We start from the raw sequence: 21,923 nt of genomic DNA, 5'->3' as shown, positions 1-21,923 counted from the left end.
ACCCACCCGCGCGGCGCGGCACGACACGACACGGCGCGACATGCCACGGCGCGACATGCCACGACACGACGTGCCACGGCACCTGTCCGACCTGTGCCGCAAATTAACAAACCCCGCGCCCCGCATTTTACTCCGGCGCTCCCCGCGCCTGCTCCGCCGCCGCCCCTCCGGAGAGAGAGAGAGAGAGAGAGAAAAGAAGGGAAGGGAGGGAAAAGAAAGAAAGGGAAAAAAGACAGAAATGAAGGGTAAGAAAAAAAAGGAATAAAGCCGGGGGAAAGGGGAAAAAAAAACCAAACCCCGGAGAGTTAAAGAAAACAAAGGCGATAGCCTCGCGCCCCCGCTCCCGCCGGCTGCCGGAGCCGCCCCGGTCCGGGGACCGCCGGGGGGCCGCCCGCGCCCCGCAGCCTCCCATTGGCTCCGGAGCCCGCTCATTTGCATACCGCCGTCTATTAAAGGGCGGGCGGAGGCGCGGAGGGGCGCAGACGACGGTGACGGGTGCGCGGAGCCGCGCATCATCACCCCCGGGTACCGCGCACCATCACCCCCATCCACCATCACCCCCATCCACCATCACCCCCGGACCGCGCCGTCGGGCTGAGCCCCGCGCAAGTGCCATGAGCCCCCTGCGGCTGCTGGCCGTCGCCTGCCTGCTGGCCCTGTCCCGCGGCAAGACGGTGAGGTACCGCACGGACGAGGAGGGGGCGCCCGGCACGGTGATCGGTACGCTGGCCGACGAGATGCCGGTGAAGGCGCCGGGGGAGATGAGCTTCCGCCTGATGCGGCAGTTCAGCAACAGCTCGCTGGTGCGGGTGCGGGAGGAGGACGGGCAGCTGAGCATCGGGGAAGCGGGGCTGGACCGGGAGCGGCTGTGCGGGCAGGCCCCCCAGTGCGTCCTGGCCTTCGACGTGGTGAGCTGCTGGCGGGAGCGCTACCGCCTGGTGCACGTGGAGCTGGAGGTGCGTGACATCAACGACAATGCCCCACGTTTCCCTCGTGCCCAGATGGCGCTGGAGGTGTCGGAGAGCGCCGCACCGGGCACCCGTCTCCCACTGGAGGTGGCCGTGGATGAGGACGTGGGCTCCAACTCCATCCAGAGCTTCCAGGTCTCCCTCAACAGCCACTTTGGTGTGGAGGCGCAGACACGGGCAGATGGAGCACGCTGTGCAGACCTCGTGCTGCTCCAGGAGCTGGACCGCGAGCGCCAGCCCTCCTACACACTGGAGCTGGTGGCCAAGGATGGTGGCAGCCCGGCACGCTCAGGCACGGCCACTGTGCACGTCCGTGTCCTCGATGCCAACGACAACAGCCCTGCCTTCGCCCAGGGCTCGGTCACAGTGGAGCTGCCTGAGGATGCGCCACCTGGCTCCCTGCTGCTCGACCTGGACGCTGTGGATCCCGACGAGGGCCCCAATGGCGAGGTGGTCTACACCTTCGGCAGCCAGGTGCCCCCCGAGGCACGGCGGCTCTTCCGCCTCGACCCACGCTCGGGCCGCCTCACGTTGGAGGCCGCTGTGGACTATGAGCGCACCCGTACCTACGAGCTGGACGTGCGTGCTCAGGACCGTGGCGCCAGCCCCCGCACCGCCACCTGCACTGTCATCGTGCGCCTCACTGATGTCAACGACAACGCGCCGCGCATCAGCATCAGCGCCCTCCGTGGTGCCGCCAGTGCCGCTGGTGTGGCCTACGTTAGTGAGGCAGCGGCCAGCGAGAGTTTTGTGGCCCTTGTCAGTGCCTCAGACCGTGACTCAGGTGCCAATGGGCAGGTGCGCTGTAGCCTTCGTGGCCATGACCACTTTGCCCTGCAGCGTGCATATGAGGACAGCTACATGATCGTCACAACGGCGGCGCTGGACCGCGAGCGCATCCCTGAGTACAACCTCACCGTGGTGGCCGAGGACCTGGGCTCGCCACCCTTCAAGACCGTCCGCCAGTACACAGTGCGGGTGAGCGATGAGAATGACAATGCGCCACTCTTTGCCAAGCCCCTCTATGAGGTGGCCGTGCCAGAGAACAACCCTCCAGGTGCCTACATCACCACTGTGGTGGCCCGCGACCCTGATCTTGGCCACAACGGTAAGGTCACTTACCGGCTCCTGGAGACACAGGTCATGGGGGCCCCCATCTCCACCTATGTCTCAGTGGACCCTGCCACTGGGGCCATCTATGCCCTCAGGACGTTCAACTATGAGATCCTCAAGCAGTTGGACCTGAGGATCCAGGCCACTGACGGTGGCTCCCCACAGCTTTCCAGCAGCACCCTTGTCAAAGTGAGGATGGTGGACCAGAACGACAACCCTCCCGTCATCATCCACCCAGTGCTCACCAATGGGACAGTGGAAATCAGTGTGTCCAGCAAGACCTCCCGTGATTCCCTGGTAGCCCAGATCAAAGCTCGAGACGCAGATGACGGGGCCAATGCCGAACTCACCTTTGCCTTCCTGGAAGAGCCCCAGCAGGACCTTTTCACCATCAACCCAAGTAATGGGGACATCGTGCTGAGGGGAGACCTCTCCGAAGAGCTGGGACAGCTGTTCAAGGTCATCCTCACCGTGACAGACAATGGCAGACCCCCTCTGGCCACGACTGCCACAGTCAACTTCCTGGTGACCGCCACTGCTCCTTCCAGTATCCAGGAGATAGCCAAGCCCAGCTCCTGGGAAGGAAAGGCTTTGCAGTGGGATATCCCTCTGATAGTGATCATCGTCCTGGCGGGCAGCTGCACCCTCCTCCTGGTGGCTATAATCACCATCGCCACCACCTGCAACAGGCGCAAGAAGGGGAATGAGATCAAAAACAACGCTTCTTTGAAGGAGCAGATAGACATCTCCCACCTGGAGAAGGGCCGACAGGAGGAGGGCAGCCCGAGGGGGAATGTGTTTGAGGTACGAACCTTTCCCAGCAAAACCTCTTTCACCAGCCCCGACACTTCTCCAGCTGCTGAAGAGATCTCCACTGCTGAGAGCGGCAGCGACAGCACTTGCCTCTACGAGGGTCAGAAGAGGCTCAGAGGACCAAACGGGGAGGTAAGGTCCTGCTGCAGGGAAGGGGGTCACAGGGTGTGTGTCGGGGGGGTGGTGGTCTCAGAGGATGTAAATTGCAGAGATGAGATTCTGATGTTGATTTACCCTTCAGCACTCCCCCTCTCACCTCTCCTTTGATCCCCCCCCACCCCAGCAGGGTTTCGCTGCTGCTCCGAGCTATGGCAAGGAGGCTGCTCCCCCCGTGGCCATTTGGAAGGGGCACTCCTTCAACACCATCTCCGGCCGGGAGGCAGAGAAGTTCAGCGGCAAAGACAGCGGCAAAGGCGACAGCGATTTTAATGACAGCGACTCAGATATCAGCGGAGATGCCCTGAAGAAAGATCTCATCACGCACATGCAGAACGGTAAGGGCTCAGCCCCTGCCCCCGGCTGGCCCCTCCAGACAGATGGACGGGTGGATAGGGAGATGGATGGAGGGACCCGTCCCCGGGGCACAGTGATTAGGCAGGGCAGCTGGAGGAGGAAACCTGAGGCTGCATGACTCAAACTGCCCGGCTCTCCGCAGAAGAGCTGCTAGATGCTGGTTCCTCCACCCAGCACGAATTTGCAGATGCTGGAAGTACTGTAGGATTGGGGTGTTTTTTTTTCTTCCCCAAAAAGCTTCCCTTAAAGTTAGGACTGTCCTTAGCAAAACGATGTAACCTTCCCAAGCATGTTTTTGTGTGGTGCTGTAGAGCATCACCTCCCGACTCCCACTGTCAGTGCATTGAATCATCCCGCGACTGGTAACTCTGAGGATTATGAATGATGTTGATTTATTCCTGCAGTAATGACAGATTTCTCTCTCTCTCTCTCTATCTCTCTCTCTCTTTCTCTCTCTCTTCTTTAGGTTTGTGGGCATGCACGGCCGAGTGCAAGATCCTGGGCCACTCGGACCGCTGCTGGAGCCCCTCCTGTGGCCGAGCCAACCCCCACCCCTCTCCCCATCCCTCAGCACCCCTCTCCACCTTCTGCAAGAGCACGTCCTTGCCCAGGGATCCCCTCCGCAGGGACAACTTTTATCAAGCCCAGCTGCCCAAAACAGTGGGGCTGCAGAGCGTCTACGAGAAAGTGCTGCACAGGGACTTTGACCGGACGATCACGCTGCTCTCCCCGCCGCGCCCCGCGCGGCTCCCCGACCTTCAGGAGATTGGGGTGCCCCTCTACCCAGCCCCCTCGACTAGATACCTGGGTCCCCAGACTGACACGGCTGAGAAAGTGTAGCCCGACACGCTCCCCGCCCCGGTACACACGTCCCTGCACGCACACGACTAGGTCACTCCCGAGAGCCTTTAAGTTATTGACCAGATCCGGTGTCGTACGTGTAAATATGCAAGATGTGCCTTAAAAAATGAAGCCGTGGGGAAAGATTTCCAATCACGTCGGTACTGTTTGATATTTGCAAACAAAAAAAAATTGTTTGTAGTTAATGTAATTTTTATGAAATGTGCAGTATTTAAATTTTTTTTTCATGTTTTCTACATTGGGGGTTGTTGGTTGGTTTTTGGTTTTTTTTGCTTTCGGTTCACCCATGGCCTGCGATTTTTTTTGTAGTGTTTTTAACCTGTACATTGTGTAATGTAATGTTTGTACATAATGAAAATTGGTTATATTTTTATATAATAAAAGCTTAAAAAATCGGAATTCTTGCCAAAGGAACTGTCTGAAAGACACAATAATAATAATTAATAATACTATCCTGACTATGTAGAACCTTATAAGGGAAATTCCTCTTTCACGGTGTAATAATAGCCTAAGCAACCCAGTGTACTGAGAAGTTTGCCTTGCCAAATGTGACTTGTATTTCTTGAGTCTGTGGTCAACTTAAATGTTATTTAATTGCCTTTGGTTCCTGTAATCTGTGTCACTGATAAACACTAATAAAGGTTTTGTGGTGTGTTGGAGGGATCTGTTCATGGATTTCATGCTTCAGAGCGCAGAGGTCTTCACAGGTCAACAACAGCCTTTTGTGCGGAGAAACGCAAGTGGGGAGGAGTGTGGACGATGCTACTTTTAGTCTTGCCCATCCTTCACCTCCAGCAATACCTCACTGGAGGTTTAGCTCTAGAGAGGATGTTAAAGATAGGTTGCAGGGCGGGAGGGCTGCGTGACGGAGCTGGCCTTTGCCTTCCACCACCTGGTCTGAGCTCTTCCAGCCCCATCCTTCACTGGTGGGAGGGCGTGTAATTTGGGTGAAGCGAATGAAACTGCGCCCATCAACCAAAGTGTTCAGGCTGTGCAAATATCTTAGCAGCCGCTCGAGCACTTTGCTTTCTGATCTGGCTGAGATGTTGATTCGAGTCAAGCTGCATCGGTATGTGCTTATATGTTTATCCCTTGTCAAGGCAGCTTTACTTAAGGGCAGTAACTTGCATTTTTGTACATGTTTTTATTCACCAAGAAGAAGGATAGGCTTATATTTGTGCATAGAACAGAGAAAGAATAGATGTCGATTATGTCGAGATTGTGCTACATATTTTGCCGCCTCCTAGAAATGACAAAGGCCTGGAAAAAAAATCACGTAGAGCTTTGAAATCCCCTCCCCTCAAGGTTTCAAGTTAAAAGCAGATCTCAAAACCTTTTGCTGAAATCAGGTATAGAAAATCAGGAATGAAACGAACTAAGCATGAGCATTTTTTCCTGTGTTCAAAAAAACCTGTTTATAACAGAGATAACATTTATATTGGAGTTTTAATTTATATCGGGTTGAACTTTTCCAAAAGGAAGAAGTGCTATTCGTTTGGAATATATAATTTTGCATTTTGTACCAATCAAGAATCCAGAAATTTGAACACGACAAAGCTTTTGCTTTTTATCATGAATTCTTCAATTATATTGCTAATTACTACGGTACGTATATAGAGGAGATGACTCATGAAGAAAATATAAAGCCTTCTTAGACATAAACAAGGCTCTTTTAGACTTTGTGTGTCAAAAATGTAAGTAGAAAACAGTATCCCACCTGCATATCCCTTAACCAACAGAAATTTCCTTTTTCCCCAGGTCTTCCAGCTTTCTCAAGCCCTTGTAGGAAGAATGACAGAGCCTGACCGAATTTTCATGCACACATGGGCTGAGTTTTAACAGGGGCTTCATGAAAGCCTCTGCATGAAGATTTGTGGTGGGCAGAGATCTTCAGAGGCTGTACTTGAAGGGAATTGAAATCAAGCTGACGCAAGACGCAACTGGGAAGCAACGTCTGTGATACAGCTTTTATGGTCAGGAAAATAGGCGAGCGTCTCTGGCGATTCATCTAAACCTGGTAGTAAAAATCATGATGCCCCTAATGAACTAAGAGGGTCGTCTTGATTAAATTTAGAGCTGGAGTTGGGGAGGAAGGGTGGGTGCTGAGAAGGAAGGCTGGGAGCCTCCCTGCCGGCTAATCCTCAGTGATGCAGAGCAGCAAGCCCGCATGTGAAGTAATTAGTCATAACTCCGAACGCGGAGAAGGAAAGGCTCTCCATCAAAAAAAAGCAGGCCAGTCTCATAAGCTGGTTCTTCCTCATCTGGTTCGAATGCCTGGATGACATACTCCAAGACCTTGGCAGCAGGTCCCTAGGCTCTTGCGGGAGGCAACCATGTCCGAAGGGCAGTTCCTCGCTTTGGGTTGAGGTGCCGAATTCGCTGCCTGCAACAGAGCCTGTGCGCTTCTATGGGTGGCTCAATGCTCCTCGCTGCCTAACCAGGAGTTGGGGCCACCCCAGAGTGAGGCAGTCTTGAAATGGGGGGAAAATAAAGTCACCCATTCCTGTTCTCAAAGCAGCTTTCCGCAGCAAGCAGCTACAGTCTTGTAGCTCAGGGCCTAGGATCTGTCTGTTCTGGGGTCCTATGGGCTGCCAGTAAAATGTGTGATTTATCCACCGGGATAAAAAGCTCAGCATTTAAATCTGAGCCAGTCACTTTGCAGGCAGTAATGGTAAGGTATGGACCTCTTCTGAGAGCATCTCTTCTTGGCTTGGAGACAGGCAATGGGGACAGCTCAGGTGCACCACTGAAGCTCCTGATCTCCCCTCTGCCTGTAAGGGCAAGGGGCAGCAGCCCAGACTCCTTTAACTTTTAGACTCCTAAAATTAGGTGAGGGAAATCCCCAAGCTCCATCAGTTAACATCACACATCATCCAAAATGCAGATGAGCGGAGAGGGGAGCCCAAGGCTTAGCTCCTGGGCAGGGCCCCTTGAAGCAAGCGTTTGCTTCATCAATGCTGTTTCAGTGTGTATGTCCTAGTTGGTTTTTTTTTCTTTTATTTTTCAATTAACATAACGGAGGTTTTTGCCAACATACTTCAGAAATTAATGCAGACCTATCAAGTAAATTCCATTTATTTGCGTGTGGCAAATGGTGTGGCATCAGCCCTGTGTCACGTGCGGGGGAAGAGACTGTGTGGCCACACAACCTCTCCTTGGTGGAGAGCTGCCCTCTCCTGCCTGCCTTTCCCTGACTGGGAGGGCAGAGGTGGGGAGGGGGAGCAGGTACACGGGACTGGACACAGGACTCTCACACTGACCTGGCATTAATTCCACAGCCCAAAGTGTCTACAAGCAGCTGGAGATCACACAAGCCCTAACACTGAGCTTGAGCCTGCTCCTGCAGAAGTCTCTGGTAGTCACCTACGATGGAGCAAAGCACCCTCAGCTCCCTTCACAGTCAGTGGAGAAAAATAGGCACTTTTAAGACACCAATCATCTCGTCCTGAAGCAGCCAGCTAAAATAGATGTGGTGTGTTGCACTGAGAAGTTCCCCATCCCTGCCTACACGCAGCCTGCGGTGGCTGTAGGAGGCTGCACTGCGGACATCCAACAACTAGTGAAACCAAGCTCACCCCATGTGCTTTCAAACACTGCCAGGTAGTTTGCTGTTAGCAATTGCCATGAGAGCATCTGATCTGAGCACGCTGACAGTGTGGCAAAATGAGGGAGCTGTAACAACATCATTTAGATGAAGGTGAAGATACCTAGTAGCACCAGTACCGCCAAGCCAGGCCCTTGGAGACCAGCAGACTCACAACCAGGTGCCAGTGTGCAATTTCTTTGGCATCAAGGGAGAGGACTGAAACACAGAAGTGGCTAATTGCCACAGCCTCTACTCCAGGTGTATCTGCACAGCCATGAAGACCTACCCAGGACACACAGGAGTGATGCTACAGCAGCACAGCCATGAAATGCCTCATTTCCTGAGTGCCCCTGAGATCTTCTGGGACTGTGGGCTTGCAACTGCCACCCTGGAGACCTTGGGCAGATATCCAAATCTGTTGTAATTGTTAATAAATTAAATTCATTTTCTCGAAGTCGAGTCTGTTTTGCCTGTGACAGTAACCGCAAAGTGATCTCTCTATATTTATCTTGACCCATGAGCTTTTACATCTGATTTTCTCCCTCTGTCCTGTTGAGAACAAGGAGTGAGTGAGCAGCTGCGTGGGGGTTCTGGCTGCTGGCCAAGGTCAACCCACCACACACACCAAGAAAAGAAGATCCCAGAGATGCCTTCTGTGGCGCTTTAGGCAAAAAAACCCACTGCCAGGCTCGTGTCTCCTGTGCCTCTTGAATGCTTTCAAGGATATTTTATGTTAATGAGTCAAACACCACCATAAGGTGCCTAATTCTGTTTCTGCAGTGCATGTTCCAGATGCAGGACTTCTAGTAAAATGAGATGTCAGCACTCATGCTTGTATGTAGATATGGCTATGACCTCTGGGATGGGGGTTTAATCCTGTTAACGCATGTGAGAAATGCTCGCTGCCTGTACCAGGCCCTGAAGGCAGAGACACCAGGGTGGGATTTAGCTGAAGATTCAGACGGATGTGCCTTTTGTGGCCAATGGGTCGGTGTCTACACACACGGTGGGCATCTACGTTCCTGTGACGGACAAGGAGGACTCATCAGGGGGGTCTAGAGGGCTGTCTGGCTCATCTCACAGTGGGCACCTTCATTCAGTGAGCAAAATCACCCTCTAGTCTCCCATAACTGCATTGACTACCTTGTCGTTGTATGTGACAGCAGATTAAGCACCTGCCTTACACATAGAATCATAGAATCGTTTAGGCTGGAAAAAACCTTTAAGATCATCAAGTTCAACTGTTAACCTAGCACTGACAAGTCCACCACTAAACCATGTCTCCAAGCACCATATCTACAGGTCTTTTAAATACCTCCAGGGATGGTGACTCAACCACTTCCCTGGGCAGCCTGTTCCAATGCTTGACAACCCTTTCGGGGAAGAAATTTTTCCTAATATCCAATGCAAACCTCCCTCAGTGCATCTTGAGGCTGTTCCCTCTTGTCCTATCACTTTTTACTTGGGAGAAGAGACTAACACCGACATCACTACAACCTTCTTCCAGGTAGTTGCAGAGAGCAATAAGGTCTCCCCGAGCTTCCTTTTCCTTCAGATTCCTCCCCTGAGCTAAACAACACCAGTTCCCTCATCCACTCCTCATAAGACTTGTGCTCTAGACCCTTCACCAGCTTCGTTGACCTTCTTTGGACACGCTCCAGCATCTCGATGTCTGGACATGGACACACACATTGTGGATACAGAAATTCAGGTGGGTGCGCCGTCACCAAAGGAATGGTCCACCCTTCTCTCCATCTCCAGCTTCACGTTCCCATCACTCCTTTGTCACCAGCACCCAGAAAAGTCATCTGTCCAAGGGCAGATGTACAGAAGCACCACAACTGGGTAGAGTTCTGCAGGTTTAGCTCAACCAGGGGTCAGGCAATTATCAGACACTGTCAGGGAGGGAGCAAAAAGGAAGGAGGCCCCCAGGGCCTGGGAAGAAGGCAGGACTATGCTTTTGGCCAGCAGCCAACAGGTAGATCGGCCTATACATAATGTAAAACCTCTGGAGGTTTCTAGGCGATGTCAAAGTTGGACAAGGAGGAACCTAATGCCTTTTGAATGCTTTGAAGGCTTGGCATCACTAGTGATAATGACAGCTCACTCCCCAAATGTCACCTAAGCCCAAATTTAGGCTGAAGAATGTGAACCGGTAGCTGGGGAGAAGTAAGCATTACTTCCCACCATATATGCCAAGCTCTTCAAGCCTTCCTTATTGTCCTGGTTTCATCTGGGAAAGAGTTAATTTTCTTTCTAGTGATGGCTGTGAAAGGAATGCCAATAATACTTATTGGTTTTAGTTGTTGCTAAGTGATGTTTACACTATTCAAGGACTTTTTTCAGCTTCCCATGGAAGCATAGACTGGCCAATGAAATATTCCATACCATAGATGTCATGTTCAGTACATAAATGGAGGTTAGCCAGGAGGCGGGAATCCGCAATCACTGCTCGGGACGGTGCCAGTTCACCAGGCGGTGAGAGTGAACCGTGTCATTATCATTATTGTTATTTTTCCTTTTCTGTTGTTGTTTCTATTAAACTGCCTTTAACTCAACCCACAAGGGATTTTTTTCCTCCCTTTCCCCCTTTTGTTTCCCCTGTTCCCTGCACCCTTCTGAGGGGGGAAAAGGGGGTGGGTGTGTGGTTCTAGTTGCCAGCTGGGGTTAAACCATGACACTTATGTAAGAGGATGCTTTAGAGAAGCTCCCTGAAGTTGGATTTTCCCCTCCTTAAGCAGTGGTAGGGATCCCTCCACTTGTCCATCATAGAATCATAGAATCTTCATGGTTGGAAAGGACCTTTGAGATCATTGAGTCCAACCATACACACACCAAAGGAAAAAAAAAAATCACAAACCACCACAAACAACCTACAATCTCTGCCACTAGAGCATGCCCTGAAGTGCCACATCTAGACGTTTCTTAAACACCTCTAGGGATGGTGACTCAACCACCTCCCTGGGCAGGCTGTTCCAGTGCCTGACCACTCTTTCAGTAAAGTAATCCTTCCTAATATCTAACCTAAACCTCCCCTGCCGCAACTTCAGACCATTTCCTCTGGTCCTGTCATTATTCACCTGGGAGAAGAGGCCAACACCCACCTCTCTACAACCTCCTTTCAGGTAGCTGTAGAGGGCAATGAGGTCTCCCCTCAGCCTCCTCTTCTCCAATCTAAACGTGCCCAGCTCCCTCAACCTCTCCTCCATATCTCCATCCTTCTTGATGGATGCAAAAAGCTGGTTTTGCCCTCATACCCACGATGCCAGTGGCAGTGGGATCCCCACCACTCTCAGGGCTCCTGGGACATGCCACCCATCCAACATTAACCATGTTGGGAGAGTTTGCAGGGAGCCAGTCACCCAGCCGCAGGCGGGGAGAGATGCAGGGATCAGGAGGGCAGCGGGCTTCAGTAGGTGCGCCCCCACACCACAGGCCTGGGGAGGGTTAAAATCCCGGGAGGTAAATTGGAAAGAGAGCAGAGGGACACCAAGTTGGGAAAAGCACTGACTTAGCCTGGCTGTGGGAAGCCAGTGGGTTCGTTCAGTTGGTAATTATTAGTTATATTTGAGTGGGCACGAGTATCCTCCGGGTCATGGGCATGAGTATCCTCCGGGTCACGGGCATGAGCACCCATTTTAGCCTGCAGTAGGCAAGGCCCAGTTGCCAGTCAGCTCCTGCCGCAGTGGGCAGCCAGCCGATGTGCCCTGCCTTCTTGAGTAAGGAGGACCTACCAGCCCCACACACAAGGTAAGGAAGCAGCCCTGTGTGGTGCTATAGTCAAATGTTGTTTAAAGATGCAGACGTTCCTGTGTTAAGTCCATCTTTCAGATTTGAAGGTAGGTCTCTGTTCCAAGCCCAGTTGAGGTCCATTGCCTTAACCTGCGCAGGGTGAACGTGCTGGGGGCCAGGGGTGGAGGCTGTCTCCTACCCGTTCTCCCCTCCCAGGTGACCGCTTCAGATCCCAACGCAACGTCCACTTTCCAGCTACCTCCAGCCACGAAACAGTTGACTCACATTTTACAAGTGCTTCATCAGTCAAGGTATTGGGCCTCAGCAATAAGTTTCTACGGTCACACTGGTCCTCTGGGTTATCCGGGTGCCATGAGATTTGGGCATTTCTGCCCTGGCATGAGCACACAGGTGGCTGCAAGTGCTCCCAGTTCCCACCAGGGCAAAATCATCTCTAGGCTTTCTTCCAGATCTAACGCGGACGTGCAGTGGGAACAGCCTCTGCGTCCACCACAGACAGCTGAGCACCTACACTTTCGCAGCTTCCCAAGGTCTTGGGGCGGACCATCCGAAACTGGGTGCCAGAAATGACATTTGTCCCTGCAACTCTCTGCCCGGCAGCCTCTGCCCACCCTCGCAGCCCAGCTCCTGGGACACTTCACCCACCTGCCTGCTAACTGTAGCCTCCTGGCCCTGCCTGGCTCGGCTGCTCTACACACAGTCACTGTAACCCCAGCCATGTGCTCCATCCCCTTGGGGTGGAAAATGGCACCAAACAATGACCAGCCCAAAGGGCCCTGCAGACAAGACCTCCCTTTCTCCGTGGGCTCATGCTCTGTGTAGAAATACTCCTTATGGTTAAAGCAAAATGGCCCAGGGATAACTTGAATCTGCTCTTGCAAGAAGAAGGGAGTTTTGTGGGAGGTCAGCAGAGGCCACGATGATGAACTGTAAAACTCCGTTAGAGGGACAGAGAGACACAAAGAGAAGAGGAAAGGGCAACAGCTTCTTCCCTTCACCTGGAAAAGTCTTCTTCCCACTCACAGTGAGAGGAATACAAAGAAAGCAGGGAGTTTTGGGGGACAGGAGAGAGGGACCCACAAGATGTGGGACTAAGCTGTCTAGAGACTGCAAACGCACAATGGTTTTGGAGGACAATCCACAGTGAAATAACCAATTTTATTTACATACAGAGGATGCTCAGCTTAATTCATCCTCTCTTTTCATTCAAAACATGTCCACTGGATTTGGAAGAAATTCAAGAATCCTGACCTTCCAAAAATCCTACAGCAGACACTGAAAGCAGGTTTACTGGATGACTAGGTAGACAATAGCATGAAGAGGCACCTCCACAGATCAAGATCTTAACATTACTTTTGCCTAGAAATTTGCTACTGCCTGAGCGTCTGCCTGTGGGACAGCGGTGCATTTGGCGTGTGACCCTTGAGCGGGGGCACCTCCCATCCCCAGCTCTTTGCTGAGGCTCACGGATAATAATTCACCAAGGTGTCCCCCGTCCCCAGAGTTCAATTTCGCTGCTGTACCAAAGACATTCCTCCTCCCTCCCTTGGGGGCTAGACCGCTTCAGGAAAGGGCTCCAGGCAGGGCTGGCAGCTTGCTGTGGCCTTTGCCTGTTTGAGTAACGCACGATAACAAGAGATCTGAGATGCCTCCAAACACACCGCTTGGCAGGATGTTAATTAAAACAGAGTAGCACTACCTCTACCCTTCGTGGGGCTGTAGCTCAGGGCGTTTTATGAATGCCCAGGAGGTAAAGGAACAAGTTCAAGGCCAGAAAACACATCTGTGAGAGAGCTGGGAGTAAATCCAAGAGGTTTTTGTTTACATATCAGCATACAACCTGTCATATAGGACGAATCCTCGGCTAAGACCAGCTGGATGTACCAGAGACTGGTGGCATGGGAAGGCAGAAAAATTGCTTCCAATCACTTCACTTGAAAGGGGAAGAGTAACCTGTCTCTGTCCCTTCTCGCCCACACCAGCAGCAAACCACCACTATCCAAATTGCCTTTGCAAAGGTCCCCACGGTCCCTCGCTCCTCTGTCAGAGGATAACAAAGAGGTTCTGTCTACCACTTTCACATTCATGGTCACTTTGGGCCCCGGAATGGCCGGGGTTCTGCTTTGTTTTACCACCCTGACGTGACCCGGGTTTTCTTAGAAGTTATTTATTTTTATTTATTTAACTGCATAAACTGATTATCCATGTAACAACTTTAATCAATTATCTGTGGCAAAGAACTTCTCTGCAACTCAATTAGCAAAGTTCTTCCCTGACCTAGCAATATCTGATTGCATCATATAAGAGCTTAACTTTGAAATGGCAACACAGTTCATTAAAAATAACTAATAGCTGCAGGGTTTAAAGATGTAAATGTTCATTTTCTTAATGAGGAAAAAAAAGGGCATGCAGACTCTACCTGTCTATATTCATTATACTGTGTCCACATGGGATGACTCACATTTGCAAAACTCAAGTTTAATTAACATGCTTATTTTTACAATGATATTTCTCATTATAATAAATTAAATGTTTAAACAGCCAGTGCAAACATTTTGATCCAAGACAAAAATGCTTGCACAGTGCTAGTTTAAGCATTTAATTTATTATAATCCTTTCCATAACAAATGCCTTAGAAGTTGATTTTTTCGCTGTGAAAGGCTATTAGTATTATTTCCTCTGGTAATGTTTAATCCAAGACAATCAAAATGTAAGGCGTGAACAAAATTGGACTGGAAGCGATGATGATAAATGAGATAGTGAAAAGAATCTGCCTCCGCCGGTAGCTGCGCCGGAGCCTGCAGCTGGTGCCAGCTCTGCGGCGAAGCTGCACCCTGGCAGGCCGCGTTGTCATTAGGAGCTCATACACAAATTAATCAAAGCGCATCCGCTAATCCAAAAGCGCGTTTGGTCCCCGAGAGCGTTTACCCTGACCCCATCCGCCGCCCTCCGGCGTACCCGCTGTAGGCGGGGGGGGGTGGTCTTTCCGTAGGGCTCCTTCCAGTCGAAGTTTGCTTTATTTTAAACCAACCCTTCGACACGTCGCGGCTGGAGAAGGGGGATGGATGTGGTTCCTGACACCTGGGGCCGGGAGGGACACAAAACCTCCGGCGGGATCCCCGCATCCCCCGGCCGCTGCCGCCGGCTCCGGCGGGGCCACCGCTAGATGGGGGTGCGGATCCGCGGCCGGGGCAGGACCCAAACCGGGGCTGGAAGAGGGGGGTGGATTTGGGAAACATCCGTGATAAGTGGAAACAGAGGATCCAGGAGACTCCAGCATCCCCCACCGTGAAAGCGGAGCGGGAGGGGATTATGCTAAAATCACGCGGTCTTGCAAGGTTTAGGAGGTCTCAGGTTAAGGTAGCTGCTTCTTTTCCTGGGGTTTCCAGCCTGGGCTTTGGTGCAGGATAGGAGGAGGCTCAGCCATGAAATCGGCGGTTGCTTTACACCCACTACGACAAGGTTCAGCTGCAAATTTCTGAAAAGCTCCTAAAAGCTGCGAATTTCTAAAAAGCCCAGCTCCTGCGGGGACGAGGTGCTGGGGACAAGCTGAGGCAGGGAGAGCGTCGTTCCCCCGCTTGGTGTAAATTCACCAAAGGTGATATTATTCCCCAAAGGGATGCCCACTGAGTGAGCTCCATCATCTCCCACGCTGTATGGGGACTGGCATGTGAGGCCCCATGAGAGGTGGGGACAGCAGGGCACGGCGGGGCAGGCCAGGGTCTCTTCAGGGACACGGGGATAGCAGGAAGGGATGCTCAGCCTGGCTGGGAGCCAAGATCCAGCCTCCAGCCAGCTTTCCGTGGGTTTGTGCCCCCTGGAGACATCTTCTGGACCTCCTCAGGGGAAATTTCCATCTTTGAGCTGGAGCCGTGTCTGCAGAAAGAAACGGGCCAGGAGGCAAATTCCTCTCAAAGCGGACCAAGAGGAAAAGTCTTGCAAGAGATAAAGTCAAGTCAGGGTCATGCAATCAGGTGAAAAAAAAGCTCATGTGTTCAAACCCCCCAAGCAGCTAGAAAAAGACCAAGGCAATGAGCCACCAGGGCTGGGGACTGGCAAGCAAGGTCCCACTGTATGTCCCCAGCATAAAGCCACCAGCATCCCCTGCCACCATCTCACCCTTGCATCCAGGAAACCTCCCACCCTGGCTTGATGTCAAATAATCACAGCCGTACAGCATATTTCGGCGATGCTGAAAAGTTAGTCTGCAAGTTACTTCAGTTTAGTACCTAATTCAAAAGTATATCATTTGAATTAATAAATAAAGCCCTTCAGGAGATCTCATTAGACCGCGAAGAGCATTAGTGAAACACAAGTTGTCCATCGGTTTAGCCAGAAGACAAGCTACAAACCATCCAATGGTCCAGGCTGAGCCAAATCAGGAAAGGAGAACAGAAATCTCTTCCGGATTTACCTCCGATGAATGACCGTGGCAGTGATTTTTTAAAGAAACAGGCATTAAAACATTCGTGGACAAATTACCAAGTGTCCCCAAAACACTGAATTAAATTCAGAGGTTGCTCACCATCTGACAAACGTCCTGCCAGAAGGCGCCCATTTATTTTTCATTGCTTGCTGCTTGAGAAATTGCTGCACTCACAAAAACTCGGTGGATTAATAAACTGATCCCACTGCTTAACTAATTGCGAAAAGCCAAAAAAGTGATTTGAGTAGTAGTACGATGGTCATTACAAAAATATCCACTGACTCTGGAAAATTGAGGGCACAACATCTTTACCTCGGAGGGCAGGTTTATGTAGGCCACAAAGTGCCTTGGGTATTTCTTAGAGTCCTCAAGTTTATTCATGTATTATTTCCTCGGATATTCAGTATATTTTTCCAGCAGGCAAGAAACTGAGGCTTCTGTGTACAAGTTTCATCTGCTCAAAATGTGAAAAAATATAGATCCCCTTAGCACATTCTGCCACAGTAGAAGCAAAGTGTAAAAGAAAAATTCCAAATATGTAGATTTAAAAATAAAAACACAGAACTCTTTCCTCCCTAAAAGGGATTTGAAGGAAAGAAAAAAGAAAAAAAAAAAAAAAAAGCTGGGCTACAGATAAGTCTAGACTTTAATTGTGGGGTTGCCTAAGAAGAATTGTTGGCCTGGGGTCATTTTAATCAGGTTGCATGTCAGCTTGCAAAATCTCCAAATTAGCTTACAGCTCGGGGAGAGAAAGATGTTTCTCTTTCCTGAAGAACGCAAACAGATTGTTGTGACATTTTCTCAGTCATCATGACAGATCAGATCCCTGCTTTGCGCTGCGAGCCGGGAAAGAAGGCAGCCGCTTCTCCAGCTCCTTTGGAGATTTGGGCATCTCCCAATTTGTCAGAGCCGGGGATGGAGTTTATAGAAATCCTCCTGAAAGTGAAGTTTATATGCAAAGACTCTGATAGGAGAGATTGACCTTAATTGGGAAGCAAGTTTCTTTCACGTTTTTTAACAACCTCCAGGCCTTCCTAGCAGTCTGATGAAAGGGACATTGTGAAAAGAAACAATCTGTATTTATGCAGCAGGAACTATCATATCCTGAGCTGCGTGCAGAATGACAAGGAACCGACTCATCCTTTTTAAAAAAAAGGATTAATTTGCCATTTTCTTCCCGAGTTTGTATAAAAGTAAGGCTGTGGGTGGATTTCAAAACAGGCTGAGTACTTTAGTTAGATTTACGGCAGGCTCTGAGCCTCTCTGAGACCCTGCACATCGCTGTGGAGCAGATGACCTGGGATGGTGTCCCCCCCCAGGGTGTCCCCAGCCTATGTGTCCCTTGGCTCTAGCACATTTGGGTGCTTTTTTCTTTTTACTTCCCCACATTGGGTTTTTCATCTGCCTCGATAAACGGCTCCAACGGGATCACCGGGGGAGGAGGAAGCGGGGGGACAGGAGCTGAGGTGGTGACTGGGTTTCATCTTGATGGACTACCAGAGGGAGAGGCAAGTGCAAATTCATGACAACTGGCCGACAGTGGGACTCATCTCACCTACCTGGTGGCCCCCAAAAGGTCTGCATCTGAACTAGCAACCAGCAGTGTTTGGCCCACAGGATGAGGGAAAGATATAGGGGTCTCCAAATGGCGATTCCTCCGACTTCTAGCTGCTGCCTCCTTCTCATAACAAGTTCGGGCACCTTATTTATGGAAAATGAATTTACCTGTCCCTGGTAGTGGCCGAGGGCTCAGTATTGCCTGCAGCTGGGAAAGGACACAGGCGGCAGCAGGAGCCCTCCCTTGGGACCCTGGCATGCCACAAACATGGGCACATCCCTGGGCAGAGACAGACCTGGGACCCCTTTGCCAAAACACAAGAGGATGGGACGTGCAACAGGAGATCCTGCGTTCGCCAGGAAGGACCCATCCTGAGTAGTTGACCTTCAAAATTGGGTGGGACAAGACAGTGGGGGGGGGGATATCTCTGTCGGGACAACCCCTGGCATCAGGAGAAGAGACTCTATTTCCCCATCTCTGTTTTTTCCTTCTGTGTCTCTGCAAGCCAAGAGAAGTCCCAATTGTACGTCTCTGGGTGGAAGCTGCCAGTTTCTTTCTCCCAGAGGCCTCCACGCTGACAGCAGAAAAACCTTCATCTTCCCTGTTGTGCGAGTTTGAGAAATGTAGGTTTTTTATTATTTTTTTTGCTGCCTGGCTCCCTGCCATCGGCCCCGGTGGGACCCAGGGCAAGGCAGCAGTGCCACGCAACCCAGATGTCAGCAAACCGCTAATCCCAAGGGACAGACCCCCCAGGGTGAGATTCCTGCTGCAACTTCTCCAATTAGACGGCTTACCTCCTGCTTTGCCTCTGCTTCAGCCATTTCGGACCTAACATATTTTATTGTTCAGCCTCCTCGTTAAACGGCTGGGAAGCTCTGGCTGTAAGCAGGCAGAGATTACTCATTCAATAATAGAGTCAGGCACGTTGGATTTACTTCTTTTTGCTAATAAAGCTCCAAAATAAAGCTGTTGACTCTTCTTTCATCAGCGTCAGCCCCACGAGGCTGTCCCACGTCTCGCCCGGTGATTAGAGCAGAGGGCTGGGAAGACGGGGCTGGAGTTCGGCCCTTAATGAGCCGCCTTCTTCAGCGTGTTTCACTCGGGGCTTTTGACCCCTTTGCACCTCGGCCAACTCAGCTGTAACACCAGCTGAAGGGTGGACCTCATGGAAACCAGCCACCATGCCCCACTTGAGTCCGGGTCTCACGGCTGAACACAAAATAAAAATCCACAACGATTTGAACCTGCGGTGACCCAGCTGGAATGCCACGAGGACGTCAGGGCCTTGCCAGCGCCAGCAGCGTCAGTCTCCGGGGTCCCCTGTCACAATGTCACAGCAAATCTAAGCAGTGCCCCTGCGATTTGTGAAATAAAAAGGTGCTGCAGACACTAGCACAGACAAGGCAACGTGGGGCCAGCTCTGGTACCCAGGTACCTGCAGCACCGAGCAGTGCCGGGAAAACCCGGGTGGCAACGCACCCATCCGGGTGGGGATGTGGTCCCCCGTCCGGGGAGACCAGGGTCCCCATTACTCTCTAAACTTCTGAGCTGCAAGACAACCCACAGCTCATCCCTTCTCCAGGAAGGCTCCTAGTGGAGAAGCCAGCATGAGCCGTGCCAAGGAGAGGAAAGCCCTAGTGCTCTTTCACACCAAGACCAAAACATTTCCAACCTGTCCCACAGCCGGGATGGCTGCAGCTGCTGGCACCTCTGTGAGCACTCGTTGCCCAGTGCAACAGAAGGAGATGAAAGGAGGAGCTTGTGTCTGGTAACAGCTTGTTTGCTGTGTAACATCTTCTGGGTACTATGGGGATGCTGAAGAGAAGTCCTGCCTCAGAGACCTGACCCTGCCCAACGCACGCATGTGTCTACTCACATGAAACACGGTGGTTTCTCTCAAAGTTGAGAACAGTTGAGAGCTTTTTCCCTTTTAAACAGGAGGTTGCAGGTCTGACTCGGAGGTGGCATAGAAGAGCCAGAGCTGCCAAACTGGGACTTCATGGGGGAGGCAGTGAAAAAGGGAGAAGCACCCTTCCTTGGGATTTCAGCGGTGTGGGGTCAGCCTTGCACATGCTGTTTGTCACAGTAAGATGGAGAAAGAATCTGTTTTCAGGCAGAGCAAGAGCACCTGGGATCCAGTCAATCCAGTCCTGGGGCAGGGCCATTCGCTCCCACACCTTCTCTGCACCTCCTCATACAGTCCTTCACCATACAGCCATATGGAGATGAGACTCCTGAACCAGAAAGCTCTTCCTTGGGGATCAACAGGAGTCCCATCTCAACAGCATCCCACCTTGCACCATGCAGACATACCAAACCAAGCACAGTCTTGGAAAGAGCTGAGGTTGAGAACTGTATTATAAAGCCTTCTCTGTACCAGGTACCCACCACTTATAACCCCAGCTGCCCTACAAAGTGCCCTTGTAGGTGCTTGGTGACTTGTAGGTGTGGAGAAGAGGCTGGCATGAGGTGTCTTCTGGAGCTGGGAAGGTGGGTATTTGCACGGCTTTTCCACCGTACAACGTGCTGGGATCAGTGCGGGTGGCTGGGTGTGAGCCAGACCTTCAGCGTACAACGGAGATCTCTGTTCTGGTGTAAGGATCCTTTCGCTGAGGATTTTCCATCCCTTGAGGAAAATATGCTAACAGGCTTTAAATAATTAAACAGATCACATTGCGGGCAAACCCAAGTTGATCTTTAAAATGCATTATCCTCAGAACGCGAGAGAAATGCTCAGCGCTTTACACCTTCCTCCAACCTCTTCACACATTAACTCATTCATCACACGAGGGACCACCCAGCTGCATCTCCGCCACGGAGCAAAGGCTATGCCAGTCACCTCCGCCTTTAAAACCAGTATTGCCACAGCTGGGGGCCAGGTTTCTTCAGCGCCAACAAGCGCAGGCAGTGGGGGAACAAAGCTCTTTTCATCAGGCCAAGCTTGCACAGAGGAAATGTCTCCCACAGAGCCGCTTGCTGGTCTTGGCCTGGAAGGGTGGGCTTCCCTCATGGCAATGAGATGCTCTGGTGCAACTGCAGCCACCCCCTTGCAGGAGGAGGGCATCGTGTGTGGTCACGAGTTTGGCTTTCTGTGGGCAGAGGCAAGGAAATCAGCTACCTTGAACATCTCCTGTGGGCCACCAAGACCATGTATGGTGGAGACCTTCAAAGAGAGGAAGGCAGAGCAGCTGCGAGGCAGTTCTCTCCACTTAGCGTAATACTGCAGAACATTTATCTGGTTCTTTGCAAGCTAACTCTTCTTCTTCCCCAAAAACAGCCTAAAAACTGCCTGAAGACAAGTCCTTACTGTGTCCGTCAGACTGTGCAAGGACAGGTGAGCAGCTTGAGGCAACAACCAGAAGGTCTGTCAACGAGGAGAAAGCCTTGCCAGCAAGGAGCAGAGGAAGGCCAAGCCCATCCTCAGCCTGCCCTGACGTCCCCCTGTCCCAGCAGTGGGGCTGGGCTTTGCCCCTGCACTTGCAGGACCCCCTGGAGGACAAACTGGTGGACAGAGGCCGCTGACACCCCCTCTCCAATTAGTCTGGTTTCGGTGGTGTTTTCCGGCTCCTCAGCTCTCCCCCATGCCGTGCATGGCCCAGAGCAGAAAGGCTATAACATGCGGAGCTTAAATTATTTGACAGTTCCCCCTTTTGGGATTAGGGAACGCCATGGAAATGGCTGCTCGTGGCACTGTGGGATGGCACCATGGTATAACCCCGTTTCTCAGGGCTGTGCTGGGGGTGCTAAGGGCAGCCATGGCTGTGAGCCCCACGGCAGCCAGCTCTTCCCAGGAGCTCACCATCCCTTCTCCCACTTCACCTGACCTCCAGGTTCACGGGCTGACATTCCTCCCTCCATCGCTTGCTATTCCAGGCTGTCCAAGGTGAAAGGCCCTCAGCGTTTTTCATGCTATTTCTCAAGTATTTGCTCCCCTCAGCAGTCCACACTGGACACACATGAGGACCCCGCTGCTCCAGGCTTACCAAATCATGTCCTTGGGAAAGGACATTTGTCCCTATCCAGGCCAAAATGATTATCCTTGTTGTTGCTAGAGCTCGATTTTGTAAGTGAAGCCACGGAGGGAGGACAGGGAATGCCCAGAAATGATGGTTGCTCTTGGTCTAGCTCTACCCTATCTTTTATTTCTCAGGGAAATATTTATCCAAGAGCTCCAAGGCTCCAGTTGAGCCATGGCACAGTCGGCTGGATTTTCCAGTGAGAACTTACTGGTTTTCTCCACCGTGTCCCACCCTGAGCACAGAGGTCCTCAGAGAGATTGAATCTCTCACAGCCTTCAGTGGGGAACACAGAGGCCTTGGACTACCTTGATGG

At 51.5% G+C, this 21,923-nt stretch overlaps 1 protein-coding gene across 1 annotated transcript; it reads left to right on the top strand.

Moving 5' to 3' along the window:
* The first annotated feature begins 614 nt into the window (after nt 1–614).
* Nucleotides 615–4,247, top strand: PCDH8 (protocadherin 8). Its single transcript, XM_054191093.1, has 3 exons — nt 615–3,026; nt 3,178–3,388; nt 3,874–4,247. Exons 1-3 carry the CDS (start codon nt 615–617, stop codon nt 4,245–4,247), a joined length of 2,997 nt encoding a protein of 998 aa, XP_054047068.1.
* Nucleotides 4,248–21,923: the final 17,676 nt, after the last annotated feature.

This window comes from Rissa tridactyla, chromosome 1 (genome assembly GCF_028500815.1).
Source record: "Rissa tridactyla isolate bRisTri1 chromosome 1, bRisTri1.patW.cur.20221130, whole genome shotgun sequence".
In the NCBI taxonomy this organism is placed as follows: domain Eukaryota; kingdom Metazoa; phylum Chordata; class Aves; order Charadriiformes; family Laridae; genus Rissa; species Rissa tridactyla.
The sequence above is the reverse complement of the archived record's forward strand: the minus strand, read 5'-3'. Positions and strand labels throughout refer to the sequence as shown.

What these genes read in the sequence shown, in the direction of transcription:
- PCDH8 (XM_054191093.1), top strand. Translation starts at nt 615, where the DNA reads ATGAGCCCCCTGCGGCTGCTGGCCGTCGCCTGCCTGCTGGCCCTGTCC. An exon ending in TCAGAGGACCAAACGGGGAG is followed by an intron (nt 3,027 to 3,177) that starts GTAAGGTCCTGC and finishes CCCCCACCCCAG; the next exon opens with CAGGGTTTCGCTGCTGCTCC. An exon ending in CATCACGCACATGCAGAACG is followed by an intron (nt 3,389 to 3,873) that starts GTAAGGGCTCAG and finishes TCTCTTCTTTAG; the next exon opens with GTTTGTGGGCATGCACGGCC.